This window comes from Amblyomma americanum, chromosome 1, assembly GCF_052857255.1.
Source record: "Amblyomma americanum isolate KBUSLIRL-KWMA chromosome 1, ASM5285725v1, whole genome shotgun sequence".
Taxonomy (NCBI): Eukaryota; Metazoa; Arthropoda; class Arachnida; order Ixodida; family Ixodidae; genus Amblyomma; species Amblyomma americanum.
In genome coordinates, this window is record NC_135497.1 from 193,039,369 (window position 1) to 193,064,146 (window position 24,778).

At 50.1% G+C, this 24,778-nt stretch overlaps 1 protein-coding gene across 1 annotated transcript; it reads left to right on the top strand.

Moving 5' to 3' along the window:
• The first annotated feature begins 13,609 nt into the window (after nucleotides 1–13,609).
• LOC144115284 (uncharacterized) lies at nucleotides 13,610–15,882 on the top strand. The gene is made up of 2 exons (XM_077649605.1): nucleotides 13,610–13,868; nucleotides 14,443–15,882. Exons 1-2 carry the CDS (start codon nucleotides 13,761–13,763, stop codon nucleotides 15,880–15,882), a joined length of 1,548 nt encoding a protein of 515 aa, XP_077505731.1. The 5' UTR covers nucleotides 13,610–13,760.
• Nucleotides 15,883–24,778: the final 8,896 nt, after the last annotated feature.

Sequence of the window (24,778 nt, forward strand, 5' to 3'; positions counted from 1 at the left end):
TCCGGAGTTCCCGGGTTCGAACCCGACCGCGGCGGCTGCGTTTTTATGGAGGAAAAACGCTAAGGTGCCCGTGTGCTGTGCGGTATCAGTGCACGTTAAAGATCCCCAGGTGGTCGAAATTATTCCGGAGCCCTCCACTACGGCACTTCACTCTTCCTTTCTTCTTTCACTCCCTCCTTTATCCCTTCCCTTACGGCGCGGTTCAGGTGTCCAACGATATATGAGACAGATACTGCGCCATTTCCTTTCCCCCAAAACCAACTATTATTAATTATTAAAGGTGCGGAGAGGGGGAGGGAGGGCGTGCTCCTCTGCCATTTCTCCTGGTCGAGTTGCGCGGCCGAACCGGCTTCACACCGGTCGTCCCGAGAACCTGCTCCCCGGAGGATTATGGCGCCCGGCTGCTGACCCGAAAGACGCTGGTTCGGTCCCGGCCGCGGCGGTCGCATTTCGATGGAGGCGAAATTCTAGAGGCCCGTGTACTGTGCGATGTCAGTGCACGTTAAAGAACCCCAGGTGGTCGAAATTATCCGGAGCCCTTCACTGCGGCGTCTCTCATTGCCTGAGTGGCTTTGGGACGTTAAACCCCCATAAAATAAAAAAATACGCCGTCAACCGGTGAGACCCGCGGTAGTTTTTTTTTATTTCGCACACTAGCCATAAAGGCATAATTTGCGTTCACTGTATACTAATTAAAGGAAATCATGTAATTGGTGTTACGACTCCTTCCCCAACCAAAATAAGCCGCCGAACACTGCGAAATATCTCTGACAAAGGCATAATTTGGGTTCGCTGTATACTAATTAAAGGAAATCATGTAAATGGCATTAGTATTACGACTCCTTCCCCAACCCAAATATGCCGCCAAACACTCCGAAATATGTCTCTGACGAAGGCCAGAGCCCCCAGACATGCGGCGGGTTTGCCGTATAGGGATAGGTTCTCTCGGGGCGCTGCCCGATAGCATCCGCCAAGTCTGGGCACGTTCATTTCAGACAAAAATTTGTAACTTTTAAGCCGTTGTGCGCCGTGTGGACCGCTTTTATAGATATTGCACTGAACTGCAGTGGATGATACGACGACCGACGAGAACCGCCCAAACAAAACAGGCTGACTTCAGCCTTCGGACTTCATGCCACAAGTTATTCCGAACAAGAAAATATCGTCGTCGAGATTAGCTGCAAGCAGAAATGCGCTACAGGAAAGGCATCGCAGATTCTAGGGTAGCTCCCTGCGAAAAACGGTGTTTCTCCGCTGGTTCGACAAGCGACGCGGAACACACTTCGTTTACAGACGGGCCGCGTCTGTTTGTTGCTTAGTTTCAAGATGGTGAGTGACTGCATGAAGAAAGGAGAGGGGAGAACACGGGCCTGTCTACTCGCACCGACTGAGGCACTGCCACTACCGCGTATATATAGGAAAGAGTGTACACAAGCGAAAGGTTGAAAGACGTGCTGCGTCGCAGCCACCGCATGGACCGAAGCGACGACAACGGCTGCGTGAAAGTCAGATACCACAGATACTCTGATATTTGAGTCATATCCTCGCCGGCCGCCACCGCGGCTTCCGAGCGACGTGGAGAGGGAACCGGCGTAACACGCGCAATGCCACGCGTTGAAGCCGGTAATCCGACCTTCGCTCGAGTAGTCGGGGACAGGTGGGGCCACTGCGCTCGCGCAGCCAGCGTACGGTAATCCGGTATACGTCTACGCTAGTACATACGTCTCCGCTCTGCTAAATCTCTCTAGCACCTTACGCTCGCGGCGCATCGGTCCCTTTAGCGTACACCAAAACTGTACAACATTCGGACGGAAAGTTTCGCAAAGTTCGCTTCAGGTTCGGCGTCATGCTAGCCTCGGTTCCCGAGTGATGTTCGCCTGAGTTTGCCAAGAACAGGAGCTAAGGGCATTTCATGGCTGACAAGGCACACCCTTTGTCCAAATGCTGGGAGCCCAGGGCGGTTTGCTTCTGGGCCACGCCGTGTGGCTTGCTATGAATCGCCAGCGTTGTAAATCTTTTGAAGGTATAAGACAAACTCTGGTCCTCAACCCTCCGAAAGTTACCACGGATGCTGCAAGAGCCCCACTACATTACTTAGTGGCACACCCCTTGGGCTTTGAACTTTTGACGAAGTTTCGGAATGCGGCTATGCGCTCGGCCGCAGTGATGGTTTGTCCAAGAAGCGTAAAGGATTGGGCAAGTTGGTCAGACATGCTTAACGGAATAATGGCGCAGATCAAGTGACAGGACAGCAGGAGAGTACAAACACACACAAGCGCCAACTTACAACTTTATTGTTTGGCTGCCAATATGCCGAATTTATACAAAGCAACACGCCCAAACTGTGAATAATAATCAAACAGTGACGCACATGGACGCGATGTGCGAAGCGGCAAATCATGATATCGCACTAGGAAAACAACATGACGAGTGCACTAAGCTCTACCGCAGCACGTGGAACATCCCTGTCTCAGATGACTAACTGGCAAAAAACAAGAGGTAAAAGACGGGACGAGACCAGCTAAAACCTAAACTAATCACGAATATATCACTGAAGAAAAATTATGACGGAAGGCCACGTCACAAAACCAGGGAAATGACAAAGGAGGACTTAAAGGGCTAAAACCATGAGAATGAAACCTGAAACGTCAACAGAACACGCAAAGACTCAGTGTAAAACAAGACGCATAAAACAAAACTACAAAGCCAACAAAAACACGGCTAAATTCGATGAGAGTGAATAACAAGGAACCTGGTATAAACGCGCAAAAAACACACTAAGCATGCTGACACGACCTCGGGGCCCCGTATGACGAGTAAAGGACAACAAAATCAAAACCCTTCAAATAGGCCTGCCACCTCCAGAGAGTTCTCGTTCGGTGAGGAAGATTAATTCTTTTTTCGTTAGGCAGATTGATGCCGCGCTGACGCAAGTCTTCTCAGCTCGCGCTATTTCTTGAGCTTCTACAATTTCCCGGGTGAGCTGATCTTTGTGCTTGTAAATAGCAGAGCATTTCTTGAGTAGCGCCCTGCACTTGCAGAACCTGCAGTGTTCGGCTAAATGGCCTTCAATTGCCAATTGACGTAACTTCCTGCGATGTTCTTTCAGACGCTCGTTGAGGCACCTTCCTGCTCGGCCTATGTAACTGGCGCCACATGTTAGAGGGATCTTGTAAACGACTCCTTCAGAACAGGCTACGAATTTGTTCTCATGGTTGATTATGCAGTCCGGCTTCGCTTTCTTGACATGACAGGATTTCTTACAAAGGGCAGAAAGTTTGACAGAAGCGAAAGATACCACTCTGACTTCCGCACGAGCTCAGACCTTTTTGAGGTTGTGTGAAACGGCATGAAGATATGGTATCACAGCAACCTTGCTTTTCTTGAGCTCCTCCTTTTTCTTGGCCTTGAGTCGATTATTTTCTTCATCACTCCGACGGGCTCTACTTTTTGTTTCCTGTGCAGGCCTTCAGCGACCGATACCAACAAGGGATCCGTATAGCCCGCTGTCTTTAGGCGCGTGACCTGCATACTGAAGCTTCTGTCCATTGCGTGATGACACGACTTTCTGAGAGCATCGGTGAAACAGTGTTGCACAATGGCTCTCTTTACTAGTTTGGAGTGGGCTGACTGGTATGGCAGGAGGCCTTTCTTCGCTCTGGGTTCATAGCACCAACAGATGTGGTTGTCCTTGAAGGTCAGACGAAGGTCCAAAAACCTTATAGAACCTTCACTTGGAAGCTCATGAGTTAGTAGCAGAGGCTGTAAGCCTGTCGTGAACTTCCTCAGTGTTCTATCAATGAGATCCTCATTTTGCGCGTCCAGTATAACTAAGTAATCATCTACATAGCGAAACACTTTCGTCACGCCGGAGCCAAGTTGCTTCACCAGAGCCGCATCCGGCCGGCCAAAACCATGTCACTGAGAACCGGGGCGATACATGAACCGATGCAGGTGCCTTGCTTTTGCAAGTGGATCGATTTGTCGTGACAGACGAAAGTGGATGTTAGATAGAACTGCAGAAGTTCTAAAAAGGCAGACGTGTTCACACCGGTGGCGTTTGGAAATTTTACCGGGCCGTGGCGGTCTATGCACTCTTCTACGCAGGACAGAATTTCATGATGCGGCAAGGAATAATATAAATCTTTGATGTCAACCGATAAAGCCCAGAGCTTTCTGCAACCGTGCGTTTGTAAAAAAACAATTACTGACAAGGAATCCCTAGCCAGAAAAGGGTCTTCAATTGCTAACATTCCCAGGTTGCTTTGTAAGTACAGCGCAACACACTTCTGCCACGTCCTCACCTCCGAAACAATCACACGTAAAGGGCAGTCAGCCTTATGTGTTTTCGCAGAGAAAAACACTTCCAAACAATCTAATTTGCTTTTCCCAATACTGTGCACTAAATGGTCGAGCTGAAGGCGCTTGCAAAGCTTTTTTGCTTTAGTTTTTACTTTGGCAAGTGATACATTAGAACACCGGTTGAAAACTGACCCCAACGCACGAGAGGCTTTTTGTTTGAAAAGACGTGAAGGTAACACAGCAAACCCACCTTCTTTGTCTGCTGGGAGAAGACAAACACCCTTTTCCTTCAGAACTGAGGAAATCCGTGACAAATGAACACGATGTCGTGGTCGGTGACAGCGGGCTAACACGTCTACACCTTGCAAAAAGCAAAGATCACCGCCATTGTCCGAAGCCCGTTTGGACACTTCTCTTACAACCGCCACCAGTTCCGGAGCACTCTTTCTTGGTTCCAGGGTGGACTTGGGTCCAAGGCGTGTCACATCATCGGGCAGGCGGACGTCACCAAGAGTATGCAGCTGGTTAGAACTGCTCGGCTTCTTCGGAGGCAGCAAGCCCCGCAGGTGTGTCAACATGGCCTTCCATATGCAGTCGGTGGTTCGGGCCAATAGGTCATTATACTCCCACCATTTGAAGCATGCTCTCCCTGGAGGCTCATTCCTGAATAAGATCGCGTGAAGGCAGTCCCTGATGAATCTAGCCTGCCTCCGCCATTCGGACCGCAAAATCTTGCAGATCCGTACACCATGGCTTACCGACGGTAGGAAGCCACGGAAAATTGCCTTGATGAACGGAGGTAGAATCTTAGAACGGATGCAGAATCCGAGGGCGCGTGCTTGACAATCAGCGTTGGCAGTCAAGGAAACGAGGAAACACGGGTTTGCACATTCAAGATTGAAAGAGCCCGATGTACTAGAAATGTGATTAAGGAGCGTAAAGGATTGGGCAAGTTGGTCAGACAGGCTTAACGGAAGCGTAAAGGATTGGGCAAGTTGGACTAGTTTGATTAGTTTAGGCTTAAGTTGGATTAGTTTAGGTTTTAGCTTGTCTCGTCCCGTCTTTTACCTCTTGTTTTTTGCCAGTTAGTCATCTGAGACAGGGATGTTCGACGTGCTGCGGTAGAGCTTAGTGCACTCATGTTGTTTGCCTCGTGCGATATCATGATTCGCCGCTTCGCACATCGCGTCCATGTGCTTCACTGTTTGATTATTGTTCACAGTTTGGGCGTGTTGCTTTGTTTAAATTCGGCATATTGGCAGCCAAACAATAAAGTTGTAAGTTGGCGCTTGTGTGTGTTTGTACTCTCCTGCTGTCCTGTCACTTGATCTGCGCCATTATTCCGTTAAGCATGTCTGACCAACGTTCCATTAACGTTACTGCAACTTACATGACAGTTTCATAACATTCATCTAATATTCGGTGCTAGCTGTATTAACTGTCGCTAACAGCTGCCGTCGACTGGCAGCTCCTGCATGGCAGGACGTGCCGCACGAGAGATTATACACACGCGAAACGCACTTGCTCTTTTTCGACCCTTTTCTTTTTTCAAGTTATCGGCTGCCAAGCTGGGCCCTTAGACGAGTGTATACGGTAACTGGAATGAAGTGGAGTGCATTTGGAAGGCAACACTGCAGAGGTTGAGTGCGCGTCGCAGCGGAGTATACCAGTGTGCGTGTGGTGACGGCGAATCAGGGATCTTCGGCTCGCGCGAAGCGTGAACCCGAGGTGATTGATGGTCTGTGCACACTGTATATAGAAGTCGCACACTGTCGCTGAACGTGGGACCGGCAGAGAAGACCAGTAAGCGTACGCGACTTGTGCTGTCTCGGAAGAGTGTCTGAAACGCCCAGCTCGAGCGGCAGTGCGGCGCGCGCCCCGATATTGCGCCAAGGATGGTCCCATGGAAGCGGTCCATCACGCCGCTGGAGCGGATCTGCATCCGAGTGACAGTGCTTAATCTTGATAGTGGCAGTGTTTACCCTCAGGAGGCTTTCGACCTGGGGCTCAAGTTAAGAGTCTATCGCCGCGTTATATGAATTTTCTTCCTCCCTCCAAGCGACATTTTTTTTTACGGAATACTCCATTGGCACTATTTTTTTTTTTGGCGATGAAATGATGTGGTACAAGAGGTTTAACGTGTCGAAGCTACACGTAGGCTTTTAGAAACGCCGCATACTGTAGAAGGCTCCTGATTAATTTCGACCACATGGGGCTACGTACACTGACATCGCACGGCACACGGACGGGCTGTGTTTCATCTCCATTAAATTGCGGCCCTAGCGGCCTGCATTGCATCCCGCGTCCTGGAGCTCAACCGGCGAACGTTATATATTCACTAAGCCACCGCAGTGGGTAATTTTGCAGTGAGGCTGAGCTATTTATCTTAGGTTTTGGTGGAGCAATATGAGAGCTCCTGGGACAAAGCTTCGCGTCCCGTGCAGCGCCGTGGTGCAGCCGCGTGTGGCCGAGCGCCGCGCATGGGGGGGGGGGGGGGGGGGGGAGGTAGGCGTGGCACCACAGTACTCGCCACACAGGACAAACACACCGGTCTACGCATTTCTACCGACGCCGTCCTATACAATGACGACGACACTGGCGCCACATTTTCAGCTACCGCCTACTACGAAAATGGCTTTTCACCGCATATCCATGGGGGTCCGGATGGGGGGGGGTGGAGAGGGGGGGGGGGGGGGGCAAGAGGGGGCGGCTGCATCCCGCTGGAAATTTGGACAATAATTTTTTTTTGCTCGAGCTAAAAAGTTGATTAGCACACTCAGGTTCCTCATATCCGTAGAAGCGCCATTCAGGATTGCGAGCAAACTTTGCACTCTGCACACTACGACGTAATCTTGCCGGTGATGGCACGGCAGTGAAAGAATGACAGGCTGAAGATAGCGAACAGTTCTGAGAGGAACGCTTGAGGTTTTCTATCTTGAACTTAGAGATTTACGCAGTATTATCGCGAGAACCTCAGCTTTCTCATAAATTGCCGGCTACATTTAGGGAAAAGTCTAGACCGCCACACTTAGTAAGAAAAGTGTGACACCTTCCCGTGGCGTTACATTTGCTTGTAGACAGTCCTTGCCGAAATGACGAAATTTCGACCACCCCGCCACCCAAACCAAGCCTATATAAATCCGCCCCTCAAAAAGCTTGTACGCTTGTAGTGCACTGAAAGCCGATGCCAGTAGTGTCATTATGCGATCCATTTCAACGAATTAAGATTGGACCACAATTAGTTTGGTCCCAGATAAATGCAACCGCAACTAAATTTTGTGTATGGCTAACTATCAAAATAGGATAGTCAATTAAATAAGTTTTTTTATTAATGGAAGAGTGTAATTCGTAGGAGTCCATGCTTTGCTTCATTTTCTGGTTATGCAAAACGATTGGCCAGCGCTTCGGACGAATTTATACAGTGGAAACACCCAGAGAGCCACACTGCCATGAAAACGGCTGCAGTGCGTCTGCGGTATGATTTCTGCCGGAGAAAAGGGAAGGAGGCAACGTTTTTTCTCATATATAAAAAGTGTTAGAGGGAAACACCAAAAATGGAGACCCGCGTGCTTTTTCCGAACTGTAATGAAAACAGGTATAAAGGAACGCCGCAGCTGGGCTTCGGAGAGTACGAGTAAAAGCATATGAAACGGCAAAAGAGGGGGAATGACGGCCATAAAACATAGCCGGCACTCTTGGAGAACGGGCGCTGGCAAACGCCAAGACGCTCTTAATGACCAGCGAGTCAGCCACTTAACAGGGAGCCGAGGGACCGACAACGAGCAGAATCTGCTTTCGAAGCGGCCGCCACACTACAGCCTCAAACCTAGCGCCCGGCCAATAACACAAAGCAAAGTAAAACCAAATCCAAGGTGCAGTATGTTCGTACACCGTGACCAAATACAAGATCCCACTTTTCTGCGAAAGCATCCGAGCCCTATCCTGTCGGGAGCCTTCTCCTTAGCCCCCGCACATCGCCGCCGTCATCCTCGTATTGAGTGCTACTGAGATGCGCCTCCTCACTCAAACTGTGAGTGATGGCTGCGGCAATGGCGAAAACGTAGGGGAACGCGCCGCACGCGAGGGGCGGCGATGCGCTCAGCGAAAAGGGTAAAAGCAGACCCGCTTCCACGCTTTGGGTCGCACCTGCGAACTGCAGCGTCCGCGCACACGTCGTTCCGCCGTTTTCAAACGACGCCATAACGGCCATCCTCCCATCTGCATTACTGCTAGCGGCCAACCCATACGCGAAGTATCCACCATTAGGGTGCTGAGGCTTCTCATCCAGAGCAATCGGAAAAACACCGACACTCTGGCTAAACTCAGTCTCTGTCTCGCAGACCATTCGTCTAATTCGTCGCATTGCTAATAAACATAAAGGCATGCGAGAGGCTGACCTCCGACGTCTTGTTCAGGCGTTTGTTATCAGTCGCCTCACATATATACCCTCCCTTACATCTACCTTAGCTGCTAGGAACGGGACCGCGTTGTCTGCCTTATTAGACGGGCATACAAGGCGGCTCTCCATCTCCCCCACCGGACCCCCCGTATAAACTACTGGCATTAGGTATCTACAACACTGTGACGGAGCTCTCGGTCCGAAGCTCATCTAACCGCTCAGTACGAGCGTCTCACCCACACCTCCACGGGACGTCACATACTCGAGAAGCTTGGAATAAGCTTCGAAACGACCGTCGCCGACAAGGCCCAGCTTCCGTCCCATATCCACAGCAACCTTATCGTTACCCCTCTCCTGAAGAACATGCACCCAGAGTATCATGTCGCTCGCTGCAAGGACAGGCCTAAGTCTCTGCATAAAAAGTATTTAACAGATCAGACAGCGGTCTACGTCGACGCCGCCGAATACCCCGATCACGATGCTTTTTCGCTCGCAGTTTAAACTACAGTGAGCGGCAGTTGGTTGCGTGCTCCATTCCCATCAAATCGTCTGAAGAGGCCGAGGAGGCGGCATAGCCTTGGCGATGGCCTACACTTCTGCAAAAACCATCTTCAGCGACTCTAAATCTGCGATTCGTAATTTCGAGAAAGGCCGGGTCTCCCCCGTCGCCATAACTCTCCTCCACTACACCAAGGACCAACTCCGCCCGATCCAAATGATCTGGGTACCTGCGCACTCATCCCATCCAGGGAACGAGGCGGCCCACAATCATGCCCGAGGATTCGTCGACCGGGGTGTGGTGTCGCTCTCCTGAGGGCGGCGAGAGATCGTATGATTACATTCCATGAAATTATCATGCACTACCGCTTAGGTAGACTTCTATGTCCCCCGCACATATTTCTCTCGCCAAACCCCAAGAGGTTGCGTGGAGGCAGCTCCAAAAGAACACCTTCCCCAACCCCGCGATATATGCCCCCATATACCCTGGGGTCTACTCTCCCTCCTGTCAACTATGTGGCCAACATGCCACTCTATGCCACATACTCTGGACTTGCCCTGTGCACTGCCCTCCGCGAGGTTTGCAGCTCTCGAATCCGGACCAGTGGGAGGCCGCATTGCTCAGTTCCGACTCGGACACACAGGTCCCGGTTGTGACAAGGGCCCTAGAAGTCGCCGGCCGCCACGGGCTCATGGCCACTTGATGGGGCTATAACCCCACACCATCTGCTACTTTTGTCGACGAAAATAAAGTTTATCCTCCTCCTCAAACGACGCCATCGTTAGCTCTACTGAAGGGCGACCTGCTGAAGACATACAGCGGCACCGGCGAGCATGTGTTTCGACGCGTCTTGAGATGGGTGTCTGTTTCTTTGACCTCTAGAGAGACAGCGACACGGAGGAATACAGTGCACAGGGCGTCTTGTATTCGCCTTCGTCGCTCGCTATAATCAGCACACGTTCGTACGCCGGCCACCGAACCGGCAACCATTGTGAATGTGCATTTGGCGGAGTGCCTCTCCGGCGTGAGAGGCCTCGCCACAGCGGCGGCAGCGAGTAAATGATTCTGACTATCTTTCCAGAAGAGGAGCCGACACGGCCACGTGCTTCCCAGCACGTGCATCTTTGTACAATGAGAAACCCTTTGGGTGGATCCTTGGCAGGCTCGTCTCCGGCAGAGTGGCGCCGCTCTATCTTCTGCGGGGTAGGCGTCATACACTAATAAAAATGAATGTAGCCCAAACAAGCATCGGCCTTACAAATGCGCCCCGCCGCGGTGGCTCAGTGGTTAGGGCGCTCGACTACTGATCCAGAGTTCCCGGGTTCGAACCCGACCGCGGCGGCTGCGTTTTTATGGAGGAAAAACGCTAAGGCGCCGGTGTGCTGTGCGATGTCAGTGCACGTTAAAGATCCCCAGATGGTCGAAATTATTCCGGAGCCCTCCACTACGGCACCTCTCCCTTTCTTTCTTCTTTCACTCCCTCCTTTATCCCTTCCCTTTCGGCGCGGTTCAGGTGTCCAACGATATATATATAATAATAATAATAATAGCTTTATTTCCATCAAAACGATGGAGGGGCCGTGGGTAAAAGCTGCTGAACAGCTTGACTAGAGCCCACGGTCCCCTCTACAAGGCAGTACAGGAGCATACATGAAACATACAGGAATACAAACATACAGAAACGCATAATTGATTCGATTTATTGTATCGCAAGGAAATCAATATTAGAATTGTTCAAAAACATGACATATCACGTGGCGCAGTTCACGAACTGTGGTGCGACCTAAATCAATTCCACATTTATTCAGATCATTAAGAAGTTTAGGCAAAATGTACGATAGTGCACCCATAGAATAGTTAGCACGGGGAGTGACCACCTTCCAGTCTTCAGACTGACGTATAGTGTAGGATGTAGGCTTTATTTCTAGCTTGGCTAGGTTGCGAAAGAAATTTCGATTTTCTTTTAATTCGTACTTAAAGGCAACAATTAGTCTATAGCTAAACAATTTCCAGACAGGCATTATATCTGCTTTAATGAACAGAGCATGTGTATGAGAATTGTAGGGGACATCAAAAATAAGCCTAATTATCTTTTTTTGTAGGACGTACACCTTTGTTAAGTTTGTTACTGTGGTAGATCCCCATACCAAAAAGCAGTAGATAGATACTGCGCCATTTCCTTTCCCCCAAAAACCAATTATTATTATTATTATTACTTACAAATGCATTAAGAGCATTGAAATTATGTTCGACCGAACAAAAAGTAACATCGCTATAATGTTTTGGTGCTAACTGGAAAATTCACAAATGGTCATCAACAAAGTCAGGGCACGAGAAAAATGATAGGAGAAAACTTGGAAAGGAAGGACAAACATATTCCAAGCTAGATGAGGCGCTTGCTACCGCGCACTAAAAAATCGTAAGCCCGCCACATCTTTGCACCATATCCATTGATATTGATCCTATGTAGGACCGAAACATTATAGCAATGTCACTTTTTTTGCTTTAGTCGAGAATTAATTGTAAGTTCTTGATGTACTTTTTCTAATGTTTTTGAAATGTTATATATTTAACGCTTGTATAGCAATGTATAAAAATCAATAAAAAATAAATGCAACATTCTCGAAAATCTTAAAGCAACTCCCACGAGCATGCGGGTCCACCAGTTGTGACGGTACACACGTTTACACTTTTCAAAGACGATCGAACTACGGGGGCGGCACTTGAGCTCCACACATCGCACAACATGCAAATCATACATTGGCCTCCGAACGGGTACTATCGTGTCAAGCCTATACACCCGTTACCAACGGGTGGCTGGCGAGTAATAGTGACGAATGGGTAATAAAGAAAACTTCTCAACAAAATATTGCAGCTGTGCATAGAATGCATGGCAGGCACAATATAAGAGATTTTGTTGCGAAGTGCAGTTAGTCGAATATTATATTAACTGTAGGAATAGCGATAAATGGTCTGGGACAAACATATTGCACTTTTGTTTATATTTATGAATCCAACTTTGTAATAAAGTTTAGAGGACGACATTAAAACAATGTTCATTTGGAACATTAAAGTAATGTTTTGGCACAACGTATGCCATTGTCATTGTATGGTAATTTTAACAATATATTAACATTAAAAAGTCATCATATCATAATAATGTTTACTCTCAATGTTGCACTAATGCTTTCTTAATAACATATAATGTTATTTAATAATGATCAACATTTATGTAACATTCCAATGTGGCATTCAACGTTACTGCCATTATTCTAAAGTTCGGTGTGACGCGCGACCCATCCACCTCGTATGAACGCTATTGTAATCGAGCGCCCTTTACATGGCGTCCTTTCCGTGCGTATATGTTTGTTTCTGTGAGTGCCTCATTTACATTTTGCGACCGGAGCCTCGGCGCTGTGGTTCAGCGGGTAGTGCTCTCGACTACTGAGCCCGAGTACGCGGGTTCGATCCCGGCCGATGCGGCCGCGTTTCGATGGAGGCGAAATGCAGAAGGCGCCCATGTGCTGTGTGATGTCAGTGCACGGTAAACAGACCCAGGTGGTCGACATTATCCGGAGCTCTCTACTACTGCGTCCCTCATAGCCTGAGTCCTTTTGGGACTCTAAACCCCCCCCCCCCCCCCCCCACACACACACACACACACACACACACACACACACACACACACACACACACACACACACACACACACACACACACACACACACACACACACACACACACACACACACACACACACACACACACACACACACACACACACACACACACACACACACACACACACACACACACACACACACACACACACACACACACACACACACACACACACACACACACTTTTACGACCGGAGTGGCGAGTGTCCCTTCCCCTCGGAAGTCGCGCGGCGTTCCTTTCACTCCCAAAGTGCGGACTCGGGGACTTTGCGGCAAGCAAGCCCTTGCACGAGTGCGCGCCTCTGTGTTTGTCTGTGCTTAGATGTTTTTAAGTGGCCGGTTGTCAACGGAGCTGAGAACAACCAAGACAGCGGACGACAGAGCGACGAGCAGTGCGTGTGCAGTTGCTCGACTGTGCGGATGCGCGAGCAAGATCGAGCGAGGTGTATGAAGCTGCGAGCATGCATTTATCCTGTGAATAAGTTTTTGTTGTATACATGGCTTGCACGTGACGTCACATCCGCCTGCTCGTTGACCCGGCGACCATGCTTGTGACCCAGTCGCTCAGTCTTCGTTCAGTGCTGTGCTGCCGCGGATGCTTTCAAATTCGTGGCACCGGCACCGTTCACAGCTCTTCTTCATCCGATTTGTGCCTGCTATGGCGCCGCATGAACCTTTAAACGCGGGTTATTACTCTGAACTCATCGGCAGTTTCGCCTTCGTTACGAAGACAAGTTGAAACTGTGCGATGATATCGATCCATACACGCTGCGGCCCGGAGTGGACACAAGTGCCGATGTGAGTGGCTTCCCCGAGATTTCGCACGGCGACATCGTCACGTATCTTGTGTTTTCCGCGAACTTTGTGACTTTGGAAAACATGAAAGCGTACAAAGCTTTGGAGTCCCACAATTATTTTACAAGCGGCTGGGTGAAGCACCTTTCTGCCAAGGAATTCCAGGACGGCAAAGTTGTCCTGCTCGGCGAGGTAAGCATTACGAATCCATTTGATGATTGCAAACCTTGTTAATCTGTATGAGCAAAGCTGTGACGAATGGTCCGTACGCCGTTTGCGCTAAGCGCTCTGTGCGGCGCATCTGAAGCGCGACATTCGGTTATGTATGTACGCGAGCACGTGAAGTGCCCGCAAAGCGTGAAAGGAGGCGGGAAAACCTTATCGGTTCCAAAAAACAAACAGAAAAACGGAACTTGAGGTCAAATCTAGGTGATCAGAATACTTTGCTTCGTGATGACCTCGGTGGCTCGCTCGAGGACCCGGCGTTGAACAGCCAAGTCCGAGCTGGGCAGCGCAGTCTCCCACAGATTAAAAGAACCGAGTTGCAGCTCCCATTATGTGCCTTTGTTTTTATTTTGCACAGTCTGAATGGCATTGCAAATGAGCAGGTTCAGACAGACAAGTTCGTGCACCGCAACTCTGAAAAAAAAAAACGGCTCAAATGTTTTGTTCTAAGACGACATCCCTAGGCAAAGTGCAACTGAACCGCAGCAATTTTGAAACGATAGGTCAGTAAAGCCGACATTTTTTCTCGTTGTCTTCGCAGGTGAACCACTCACAGAGGCTGGGGCAGAAACCTCTCCAAGTGTGGATTTTGTGCAAGAAGGATGGCGCTGTGATCACTGCGCACTGCACATGTATGGCTGGAGCAGGGGAAGCATGCTCCCATGTTGGAGCCTGTTTGTTTGCAGTTGAGACCGGCATCAAAATGATGAAGTCAAGAAGTTGCACCCAGAAGGATAATATGTGGCTGCCCGCTTATGTCGAAAAAGTACAATATAAGCGACTCAAGGACATAAACTTCACATCATCTAAAGGGAAAAAGCGGCAGCTTGATAGCAATTCCTTTGAGGCAGGTCCAGTCAAGGAGCGGGCTCATGTCCCGCCACTTTCAGAGCAGGAGCGTACCAAGCTTTACGGCTCAATTCAGGATGCCGGCATTGTTCCTTCAATTTTTTCAGTCCTCCCCGGATATGATGGACACTTTCAAAATCCTGTACCGATGCATGATGCCCGTTTGAGAAACCTCTACTCCGAAGAAATGTTGGCGCATGATTTGGATGTTTTGGTTAAGAAAGCCAATGATGTCATGCCATCAATAATTATAAGTGAAGAGACCGTAAAGGCCGTTGAAGCTTTGACAAGGCAACAGAGCAGCTCGTCTAATTGGTTTTTGTACCGAGCGGGCAGGGTGACTGCTTCTGTAATGAAAAGGGTGTGCCACACAAGCATTGATAACCCTAGCATATCACTGCTAAAACTGATATGCTGTCCTGAAAAGCAGTCGCTGAAGACGCCTGCCATCACATGGGGAGTGAAAAATGAGCCCCGTGCCTTCAGGGCATACCAAACCAGTGAAACCGAGAAGCACGACATGTTCAAGTGCTCCAAGTCGGGGCTGCACCTGAGTACAAGATATCCGTTTGTTGGAGCAACACCAGACGGTCTTGTTTGTTGCGCATGCTGTGGGAAGGGTGTTGTTGAACTTAAGTGCCCATTTTCGCTCAGGGAAGTGAAGGACGTTACAGAGATGGCTACTGCAGGTTCCTGCCTGGAAACTGTCAATGGTGTAGTCCAGCTACGGCGACAACACGGATATTTCTACCAAGTGCAGACACAAATGGCTGTATGTGATGTTCAGTGGTGCGACTTCGTGGTGTGGACACCTAATTTGTTGCATGTGGAGAGAATACAGAAAGACAGGCACTTTTGTGAGGAAATTCTGGCTGCTGGAAGAAAATTCTTCATTCATGCAATCCTGCCCGAGCTTTTCAGCACCTACATCACCAGGCAGCATGCTGGTCCAGTGGTAAACTCTCCCAGTGATGTCTACTGTTTTTGCCGTGGACCAGAAACTGGAAAGATGGTTGCTTGCGACAACGCATCCTGCCACTACAAATGGTTCCACTTTTCATGCGTGGCACTCAAGCGAGCACCAAAAACTACACTGTGGTTTTGTCCAGAGTGCAAACGACCCAAAGGCTAAGCAACCTGTAACACAACTTGGACAGCTGCCTCATGTTTCAAGCTTGGAAGTGCGTCTTGAGGCTGGAACACACGTGGCCCATATGGGACACGCTGAAATCTGGCGTTGAGAAATGACAATGCCGTCAGCAGATTCTGAGTTTGCTTTATTCAGACATGCAGGAGGAGGACTCACAATCACTTATCCACTGAGGCCGAAGCCTGCTGTCCAGTGCTTTATTCAGACATGCTGAAGCAGGATTCACAATCACTCATCCACTGAGGCTGAAGTCTGCTGTCCAGTGGCGTCCTTTGGTGCAGCAACAATTGATGCACACAAGTTAGATAGCACACAACACACAGTTACAATTTTGTCGAGTGGTGCGACTTCATCTCCTGGCCGGCAAACAACGTAATCGATTGGCACGACAGACTTCAGAAAAATAAACTTATTCCTAATGAGTCCAATTACTCTTTCCACGTGTATTCGCACGTTTGCGAGCTTTCTTGTGCTCTGCACATCTTCTGCTGAAAGTTGTTTCTTTCCCCTGGTAAACGCTGGCACGTGAAGCTTTGCACAGTAGAAACCAACGCTTTCGCTGATGTTAAAACCCCTGTCTGCGAGTACAACGTCTCCAGGCACCAAGTTGTCCAAAAACCCACAGTGTTCGGTGATATGTTTGTCACTTGCCCTGCCTCCCCAACCTTCGAATATATATGTAACAACACCTTGTGGAGCAATCCCTATCAGGAACTTGGCTGTATTGCTACATTTATACTGGGACCATGTTTCACATCTTGGAAGATACGATGATGGCCTTTCTATCTTGATTTCGAAGCAATCGATGACTGCTACATTCGCACCAAACGAGTCGTAGAATGCCTGTGGCATTGTCTTTTGCAAAGCATCTCGTGTGGGCCAGATTATTTCATCTTTAAGTCTGCAATACGCCACGTGCAGCCACTTGTCGAAAATGCGCGATACTGTAGCCTCTGAAATATTGAACCGAAATGCAAGGTCAGCGTTTTGCAGATTTACTTTTAGCTTCATCATCAACAGAACGAATTCTTGAAATTTTGTGAGCTTATTGTTGACATTGTGTGAAATGAAGCTTGCTAGTGCTTCGAACACAGCAAATAAAACAGCAAAGTTTGGCATCCCAGTGTACAGTCGCACCTTTGCTTCACAACTTTTCAGTGAGTCTTCAGTCACCTCGAGCTGCTCTTTCTCTTTCTGCAATGTGTGCAGATGTTCATTCAGCACTACAGAATGCTGCTCCAGTGCCTGTATGTCTTGCATGGTCATGTCGGTTTGAACAGCGATTCCTGTATAAAAAAAAAGTTTATAAGCTCGTAAACTAGAGTGGCAGCCAGCGAAACTGCATGCTGGCTAGGCATCACAAGCACTAGGTAAGCGGACCGACGCACCAAAGGCCTTGGAATGCATCGTAAGCAAAAACAAATGACCATGCATTACTATGAAAAAAAAAATGCCTACTGACCTGTCTCATTTTCATCGGCGCTGACTTCCTCAGCTTGCGGTGGCTGTGGGGAATCGGGACAGGCACGCGGCGACGCCTCCGATGCCACTGCTGTCGCTTCAACATCGGCCCGTCGCTTGTGAGCGAGTCTTTTTGCTTTGCGATCGTGCCGCGCGGAATCAGCATGCCTGGTCCCGTGACCGAGACTGAGAGACGGGGCCCAGTCTGGATTTGTCTCGTCGAACAGGTTGGACGGTTCTCCTGCGGACGCAAAGCTGTTTTCAAAGCGTTCCACGTAGTCGTGTTGGCTTTTTTTCTATAAAACGGAGATACATACAGTGGGCTCACATTTTATGAAATGCACACCGCAGACGCGCACATTGGGGCTTTCGTGGTTGAAATTAGCACGTTTTATGCGTGCTAACCACAAGCTGCGGCGCTTCGCACTCAGAGTCTTGGTTCGCTCGCACTGGTTTTCGATCACTTTCGGCAGAGAGAAAAACCTCGCGCTAGTTGGCCTTTTCTTTCTCCCTGTAAAGTCGCTGCGATTGGAGCAGCCCACAACGGCGCAGTTGACCATGCTGAGACTGCAACGCTTACGCACACGCGGAAAACAACACGAGCTGGCACTACCGCGACCACTCCAGTGCGCACGGAGCGGCGGTGGGTCATGAATATGGCGGCCGCGTATCCCAGCATTCCTGTTGATGACGTCGGTGCAAGCCATGTATATATAGCCATTTTTTGTTTTCAACGTACGCGTTCAACCGATTTTCCAATCAATGTGTACATGTTTTCTAACACTATCAACCACGAGGAACTCCATAGCCAACTTTGTCTCGCGCGGTCCCGAATGATGGACATACGACGCTTCTTCAAGCGTCAGCGGTTCTCTGACGAAGCGTTATCCAACTGCGCCCCTGAAGATTCTGGTGTGACATGTGATAACGGTGTAGCATTTGACCAGAGTGATGCAAGCTTTCATCACCGGACATTAGCCGATGTCGTCGACTCCACGGAAGGGACACCGCCAACAGTGAGCTCCAGTGACGCAGCAGGCCGAAATGATTCCCTTTCGCCTTTCTTAGGATTGAAGTCCAGAGGCAACAGCAAGAAGACAACAAACTTGCCTTAAGAATATGACTTAGGATAGTTTCTAGGCAAAGCTAAACTCACTGGCATCCCGGACTTTTTGAAGTTACGTCTTCTTGCTAAGCCATGGTCGCCAAATGTTACATACGACTTCAAGAAATATTACGTTCGGCGACAGCCCGTCTGATTGGCAGCGTCGACGGCAAGGCTCACCGATGAGCGGATGATAAACGCGCGCTCTGCGAGAGAGGCGAAATCGCGCCGCTACGGTCAAGCGTCTTTCTGTGGTAGCTCTGAGCTGAGTCCACGTTTCTCGGCCCGCCTCTCCGGACGCGAGAAAGTGAACACCCAATACTTTTACGGCGGAGACCCACTGCACTTCGCACAGCAGATCCGATGAGAATGCGCCGAAGCGCAGCGCTCTGCTCTTTCCCCTGTTCAGCAGGGCACCGGAAAGCTCGCTGTATTCTTCAAAGAGCCGTAAAAATGCCGCGTAGCTGTCCTCGTCCCGCAAAAACAGGGACACGTCATCAGAGTACGCAGAGACCTTAACCTGGCCTTGGCCAGGCAGGGGGAATCCGCGTACTGATGGATCGTCGGCTATGCGACGTAGCAATGGGTCGATGCAGAGTACGAAAAGCATTGGTGACAATGGACATCCCTGCCTAATGCCGCGAGAGATGCAGAAAGAAGCACTAATCGCTCCATTTATACTTAAATTGGCTGTAAGCTCCGAGTAAAGAAGATTAATCTTTTGATGAATTCGGAAGGAAAGCCAGAGGCTTCTAGGACTCCTAGGAGGTACCGGTGCTCGACACGGTCGAACGCCTTGGCCTGGTCCAAAGAGACTAAGCAGCCCGGGATCCCCGTTCTCGAGGTGAACGTGAACAGGGAGTGCGAGAGCGGGAGTGCGAGAGCGGAGAACACCGAGCGGCCCGGCACGCTGCACGTCTGCGCAGGATTGATGAGCGGGGGCAGAGTCGTGCTCAACCTGTTCGCCAGCAGTGACGCCACGATCTTGTAGTCTGCGTTGAGCAGAGTGATCGGGCGCCACGCTTGCGGGTCGGATGGGCACTCGCCGGGCTTCAGGATGAGCACGACTCTGCTTTCCCGGAAGGAGTCCGGTCTAGCTCCATCTGTCACCAACTTGTTCACCATGTCAAGCAGGCGACCCCCTAACAGCTCATAAAGACGCGTGTAAAAACTGATCGGGATTCCGCCAGGCCCAGGGGCCGAGGCGGTGTTCATTGCATTTAGCGTGGCGCGGAGCTCGTCCAGCGACACCGGCGCGCAGAAGTGAGCCGAAAGCTCCTCCGGGATTACGGGAAGGTCCCGGCAAAACTCGCGGATCGCCTCGCGAAACTCCGGGCCACCCTCCCGTTCGACGCCAGAAGCAAACATCTGTGACACTTGGCTACAGTGGCTAGAGTTGTGAAGTGTGCCGATGGCGCCGCCGCTCGCGTGCGCTCCTGCGATGCAAGGCTCAGGTGGCGCTGCCGTCCGCTTTCACGTCAGAGCGCCCGGCTCGCCTGGCGTTCTTCGTTGGTTTCTGCTCAAGCAGCGTTATTATGTATACGCGCAGCACAAATAGTTTATGGGGTTTAATGTCCTAAAGCAACTTATACCCCTGTCACACGGACACTGTAAAGGTACTTTGAACTAATGCTCCATTACTCTAAGGACGAACGCGCGCTGCCACACGGACGCGCCAAAGGACACCTAGCTCAAAGGAGCTTCGAAACAAGGCAGCTCGAGTTCGTCCTTTGAGGCTTCAAGGGAGTACTCTCTCTCCCAGCGAGTTAACAGCATAAATAAATTGAGAAAAGAAACGTTCAATTTTAATTTTATAAATTCACTTCATAAGATTAGTGGTGTTTTAAAATATAAGATCATTTGTTTTGTGGCAGTCTCACCACGCCATACTCTCGTTCCAGATATACGAGCGTCACTGTAGCCACGGTAAATATGTCGCCATGTCGGCCGTGTTGTTTGTTGCTTTAACATAATACGGTTATAAAACTGATTTACTAAAAAAATTTGACATTTCTGTATTTACATGTGCAGTGAGGATTGCAATTTTAATAACGCTTTTTGCCGATGAGGGCGCTAAAAACTTCTTGCGAAGGTCGTTCCGCGGCCGTGTAGCACGGACGAACTCCCTTGAAGTAGTGCTCCTTTGGGAGTGTAAAGGTTCAAAGTGCCTTTAGAGTGCCCGTGTGACAGGGGTATTAGACTATGATAGACGCCGTTGTGGAGGCCTCCATTCGCAGAGTACACGGGTGCCTTGCGTCTGGACCCCATCGAAACGCGCCCGCTGCGTTTATGGGTCAGCGGTCGAGCGCCCTAACCACTGAGCCACTGCGGCGGGGCAACACAAATGAAATATAGCTTGTTCAACCATGCAATGAGCACCCCTAGTTATCTTTAACGAATATAGTCCCTCGCTCTTGAGGTTAAATTACAGACGTTCGCGTTCTAGCGTTGCAACGTGGACTAGGCTTGTCACCGTTGACGCGTCGGCCTCGCTCTGTTTGTTATTGTGATTGGAAGTTCAGACCGTGCCTGCGAGTACAGTGGTGGCCGGGTGTTTGCGTGAACTTGCTGGGGCAGTCTTCCAAGCGCAAGGCATCCAAAAGCCGCAAATAGAGACCTTTAGTATAGCGTACGCAGACATACGCAAAGGCATAGCGTACGCTATAAAATAGCGTGCTTCGTACTGCGCATGCGCTAAACGCTGTTCCAAACCGAGGTTTAGCGTACGTGCGCGTTACGTACGCTATTTCTCGAATTTAGCGTGCCTGCTCTTGCGTACGCTAGGAAAAATAGCGTTGCCAAGATGGCGGCGCCCACGTCTCCCACTTCGGAGAGAATTCGTCAATGTTATTGGGGTTTTAGACATATTCATTGCTTTAAATGGCACATGTGATATTCGCTTTGCCTCGCCTCGCCAACAGCATAAAGAAAGAGGGATAAACTTGCCCAATTTTCGATTCTGTGTAACGATTCCCCAGCTCTTAACCCTAAGACAGAACCGACTGTGGATTGCCTTGATTTGAATTCTTGAGGAAATGTAGTCACAGCCTTGCCAAAAGTAGTGTTGTATCGTAGTAATAATAATTAGCAATGAAACAGTACACGTAGCATACGGTCGAGCCGATCTGTATTCTCCTACTTCGTCGTCTTCTTTCCCCCCATGCGCGCGAGTGCGTGCAGCGCACTTGCCACACTTCATCTTTATCACATTTCCGCCGCACTTAAAAAAAACAAAATGTCTAGCGGATGTCATAGTCTTTGAACCATGCGGGCCGCTTCTTTTTGCGAGTACTTCGGCGAGGCGGCGCAGGAGGTGAAGCCGCAGTTGCCGCTGTGGATTTACTACACGAGGGTTGAGGAGCGGCTGCCGATTCCGGAGCGGGCGGAACGGCTGGCATCATATGGATTGAAGGCGCGTCCGAAGAAGGACCCTGGACCACGGTTCCGGACTGTGGACTGGGCGGCGGCATTCGGTTGCCGTCGATAGGCGGCGAAATATCAGCGAAAAGGGCCGCTGGAGCTGAGGAGGACAGCTGCTGCTGAACTACTTCTGGGCGAACCGCAGAAAACTTGGACGAGTGCCACACTCGCCCATCATCCAGCAGATAAGATGCAGGTCCACGCTGCTCCACAACCTTCCGAGGCTCCGAAAACCGAGCTGACAGTTTGCCTCGCACATTTGGTTTGCGGACACGCACGTACTGGCCAATCTGAAAGTCACGACACTGGGCGCCACTCCGCTGGTCCGCATAAAGCTTGTATTGCGCTTGTTTCTCGTCAAGCCTCTGCCGCAAAAGCTTAAGCGCTTTTGTCGGATCTATTGAGAAGGACTGATCCGGCAGGCCTACGACGTTAAGTCTTGTGCGGGGCAACCGGCCATGAAGTAGGACAGCTGGTGCAATTCCTGTCGTGGCATGGGGCGTACAGCGGTAGACACCGAGGTAGTCCACAATCGCTGTACGTAGGTCGCGTCGCTCGCACAGAGCTAGCTGAATGTAGGACTTAAGCACTCGATTGAATCGTTCAACGAGTCCATTAGCTTGGGGATGGTACACTGAAGAGTAGCAATGGCGTATCCCCCGTTCGCGGAGGAAAGTTTGCATGGCCATCGATGAAAATTGAGGTCCGTGGTCAGAGACAATCTCTTGAGGGTAACCCTCACGAGCGAAGAGGCCAAGCAGGAATTCTTGAACGGTTTGAGTTGTGATGGCATCAGCGAAGACAACTTCTGGCCACTTACTGTAATAATCCATGAGAGTAATCGCGAAGCGGCAGCCACTGGGAGCTTGGTCGAAAGGCCCCACGATATCAATGGCAACCTTATCCCAAGTTTCTCTGGGAAGGCGACAGGTTGCAGAGGAGCTGCCACCGGACGAGCCGATTTGTCACAGGACTGGCACACGACGCATGTCCGTACCATTTCTTCGACGTGCTCGTCCATGCGCGGCCACCAGTAGAGCTCTCGCAGTCGACTTTTCGTGCGGCTGATCCCGGGGTGTGACTCGTGCGCGATGTCCATGAGGCGTCGTCGCAAACTTTCGGGAACGACGAGCCTGTCACCTCGGTACAAGACGCCTTGCACGACGGACAGCTCCGAGCGCAGGAGATAGTATGGCCTAAGGTTCTCCGGTAGGGATTTCTTGTCCGGCCATGTCGCCGATGTAAACTGAATGGCTTGAGCAACGGCCGCGTCGCTGATGGTTGCCTCTTGAAGCTCTTGTAGAGTCACGGCTGGCGATAGCAGGCAGACGAAGTCGTCGTCACTGGCGTCGAACTCACTGGGCTCACTGCACGATGTGGTCGGTAAGGGAAGGCGAGACAGAGCATCCGCAACAGAGTTGTCATTGCCTTTGCGGTACTCTACAGTGTAGTTGTAGCACAACAGGCGAGCCGACCAACGTGAAATTCGCAACGGCCGATGGCCCGTTCCTTTCGTCGACAGCAAAATGACAAGTGCACTGTGGTCGGTGCGTAGAACAAAAGGCCGGCCCCGCAAAAGACACATTTGTGGTTGAGCTTGAGTCCGGCTTGGGACAGGCGCTCGAGAACAGCACGAAGGTTGGTCAGGTGCTCCTGTCGGGAGGTGCCATGGACTATGATGTCGTCGATGTAGAAGAGGACACCTTTGCACCCTTTTAAAATTAAGTGCATCATCTTCTGAAAAGCCGAAGGCGCCGAAGCAAGGCCGAAACACACTCGTTTGAAGCAGAAGAGGCCATCATGGGTAATGAATGTGGTCAATTCCCGACTCTCAGGGTTAAGTGGTACTTGATGGTAAGCCGAGGCAAGGTCCAACTTCGAAAAACGCTGTGACCCGGCCAAGCTATGTAGAAGTTCTTCAGTTTGAGGCAAAGGAAAACTGTCGACCACAATAGCCTTGTTCGGCTCACGCAAATCGACGCACATTCGGATGGAGCCATCTTTTTTCCGAGCCACGACTATGGGTGAAATCCACTTGGAAGCGTCGACCCGTTCAATGATGTCTTGAGCTTCAAGCTTCTGAAGTTCCTCGGACACCTGCTGACGAATGGCAAACGGCAGCCGTCGGAGCTTGCAAGCAACAGGAGAAACGGAATCCTGCACTCTGACTTTGTGCACGTAGCCACGAGCAACTCCGAGTTCCTTGGAGAAGAGATGTTCGAAGTGTGGACGTAGCTCAGGAGGTAACAGAGGCGTATCAGGTGTCATGGAAAGACATTCCAACGATGCATCTTTGATCTTCATTTGTAGAGCGGCAATGGAATCCAGGCCCAGCAGCGTTGTGCCTCCCGAGACAACGTACAACAGGATGCAGGCGGTACGGTCGTGGAACTTTGCTGTGGCAACAAAACACCCTTGGACTATAATCCGAGACTTAGAATAGTCCAATAGTTGAACTGCAGTTGATTTAAGCGGGAAACATTTAGCGAAGAATCGGTGGTATAAATCTTCAGAAATAATTGACACAGATGAGCCGGTGTCAATCAGGAAGCGGATGAACTTGCCTTCAATCAGGACTGAGGCGAAAATTCCGTTTTTTTGACTTTCAACATTGAGAATAGACGCACTGCTGGAGCCATCCGGCATCGACGATGTGTCAGCAGTATCTGCAACTTGCTGAACTTGTTCAGGACGGTCGGACGACTTGCAGAGAGAGTAGAAATGGCCCACCTTGCCGCACCGACGACACATTTAGTATAGCGTACGCAGTCATACGCAAAGGCATAGCATACGCTATAAAATAGCGTGCTTCGTACTGCGCATGCGCTAAACGCTATTCCAAACCGAGGTTTAGCGTACGTGCGCGTTACGTACGCTATTTCTCGAATTTAG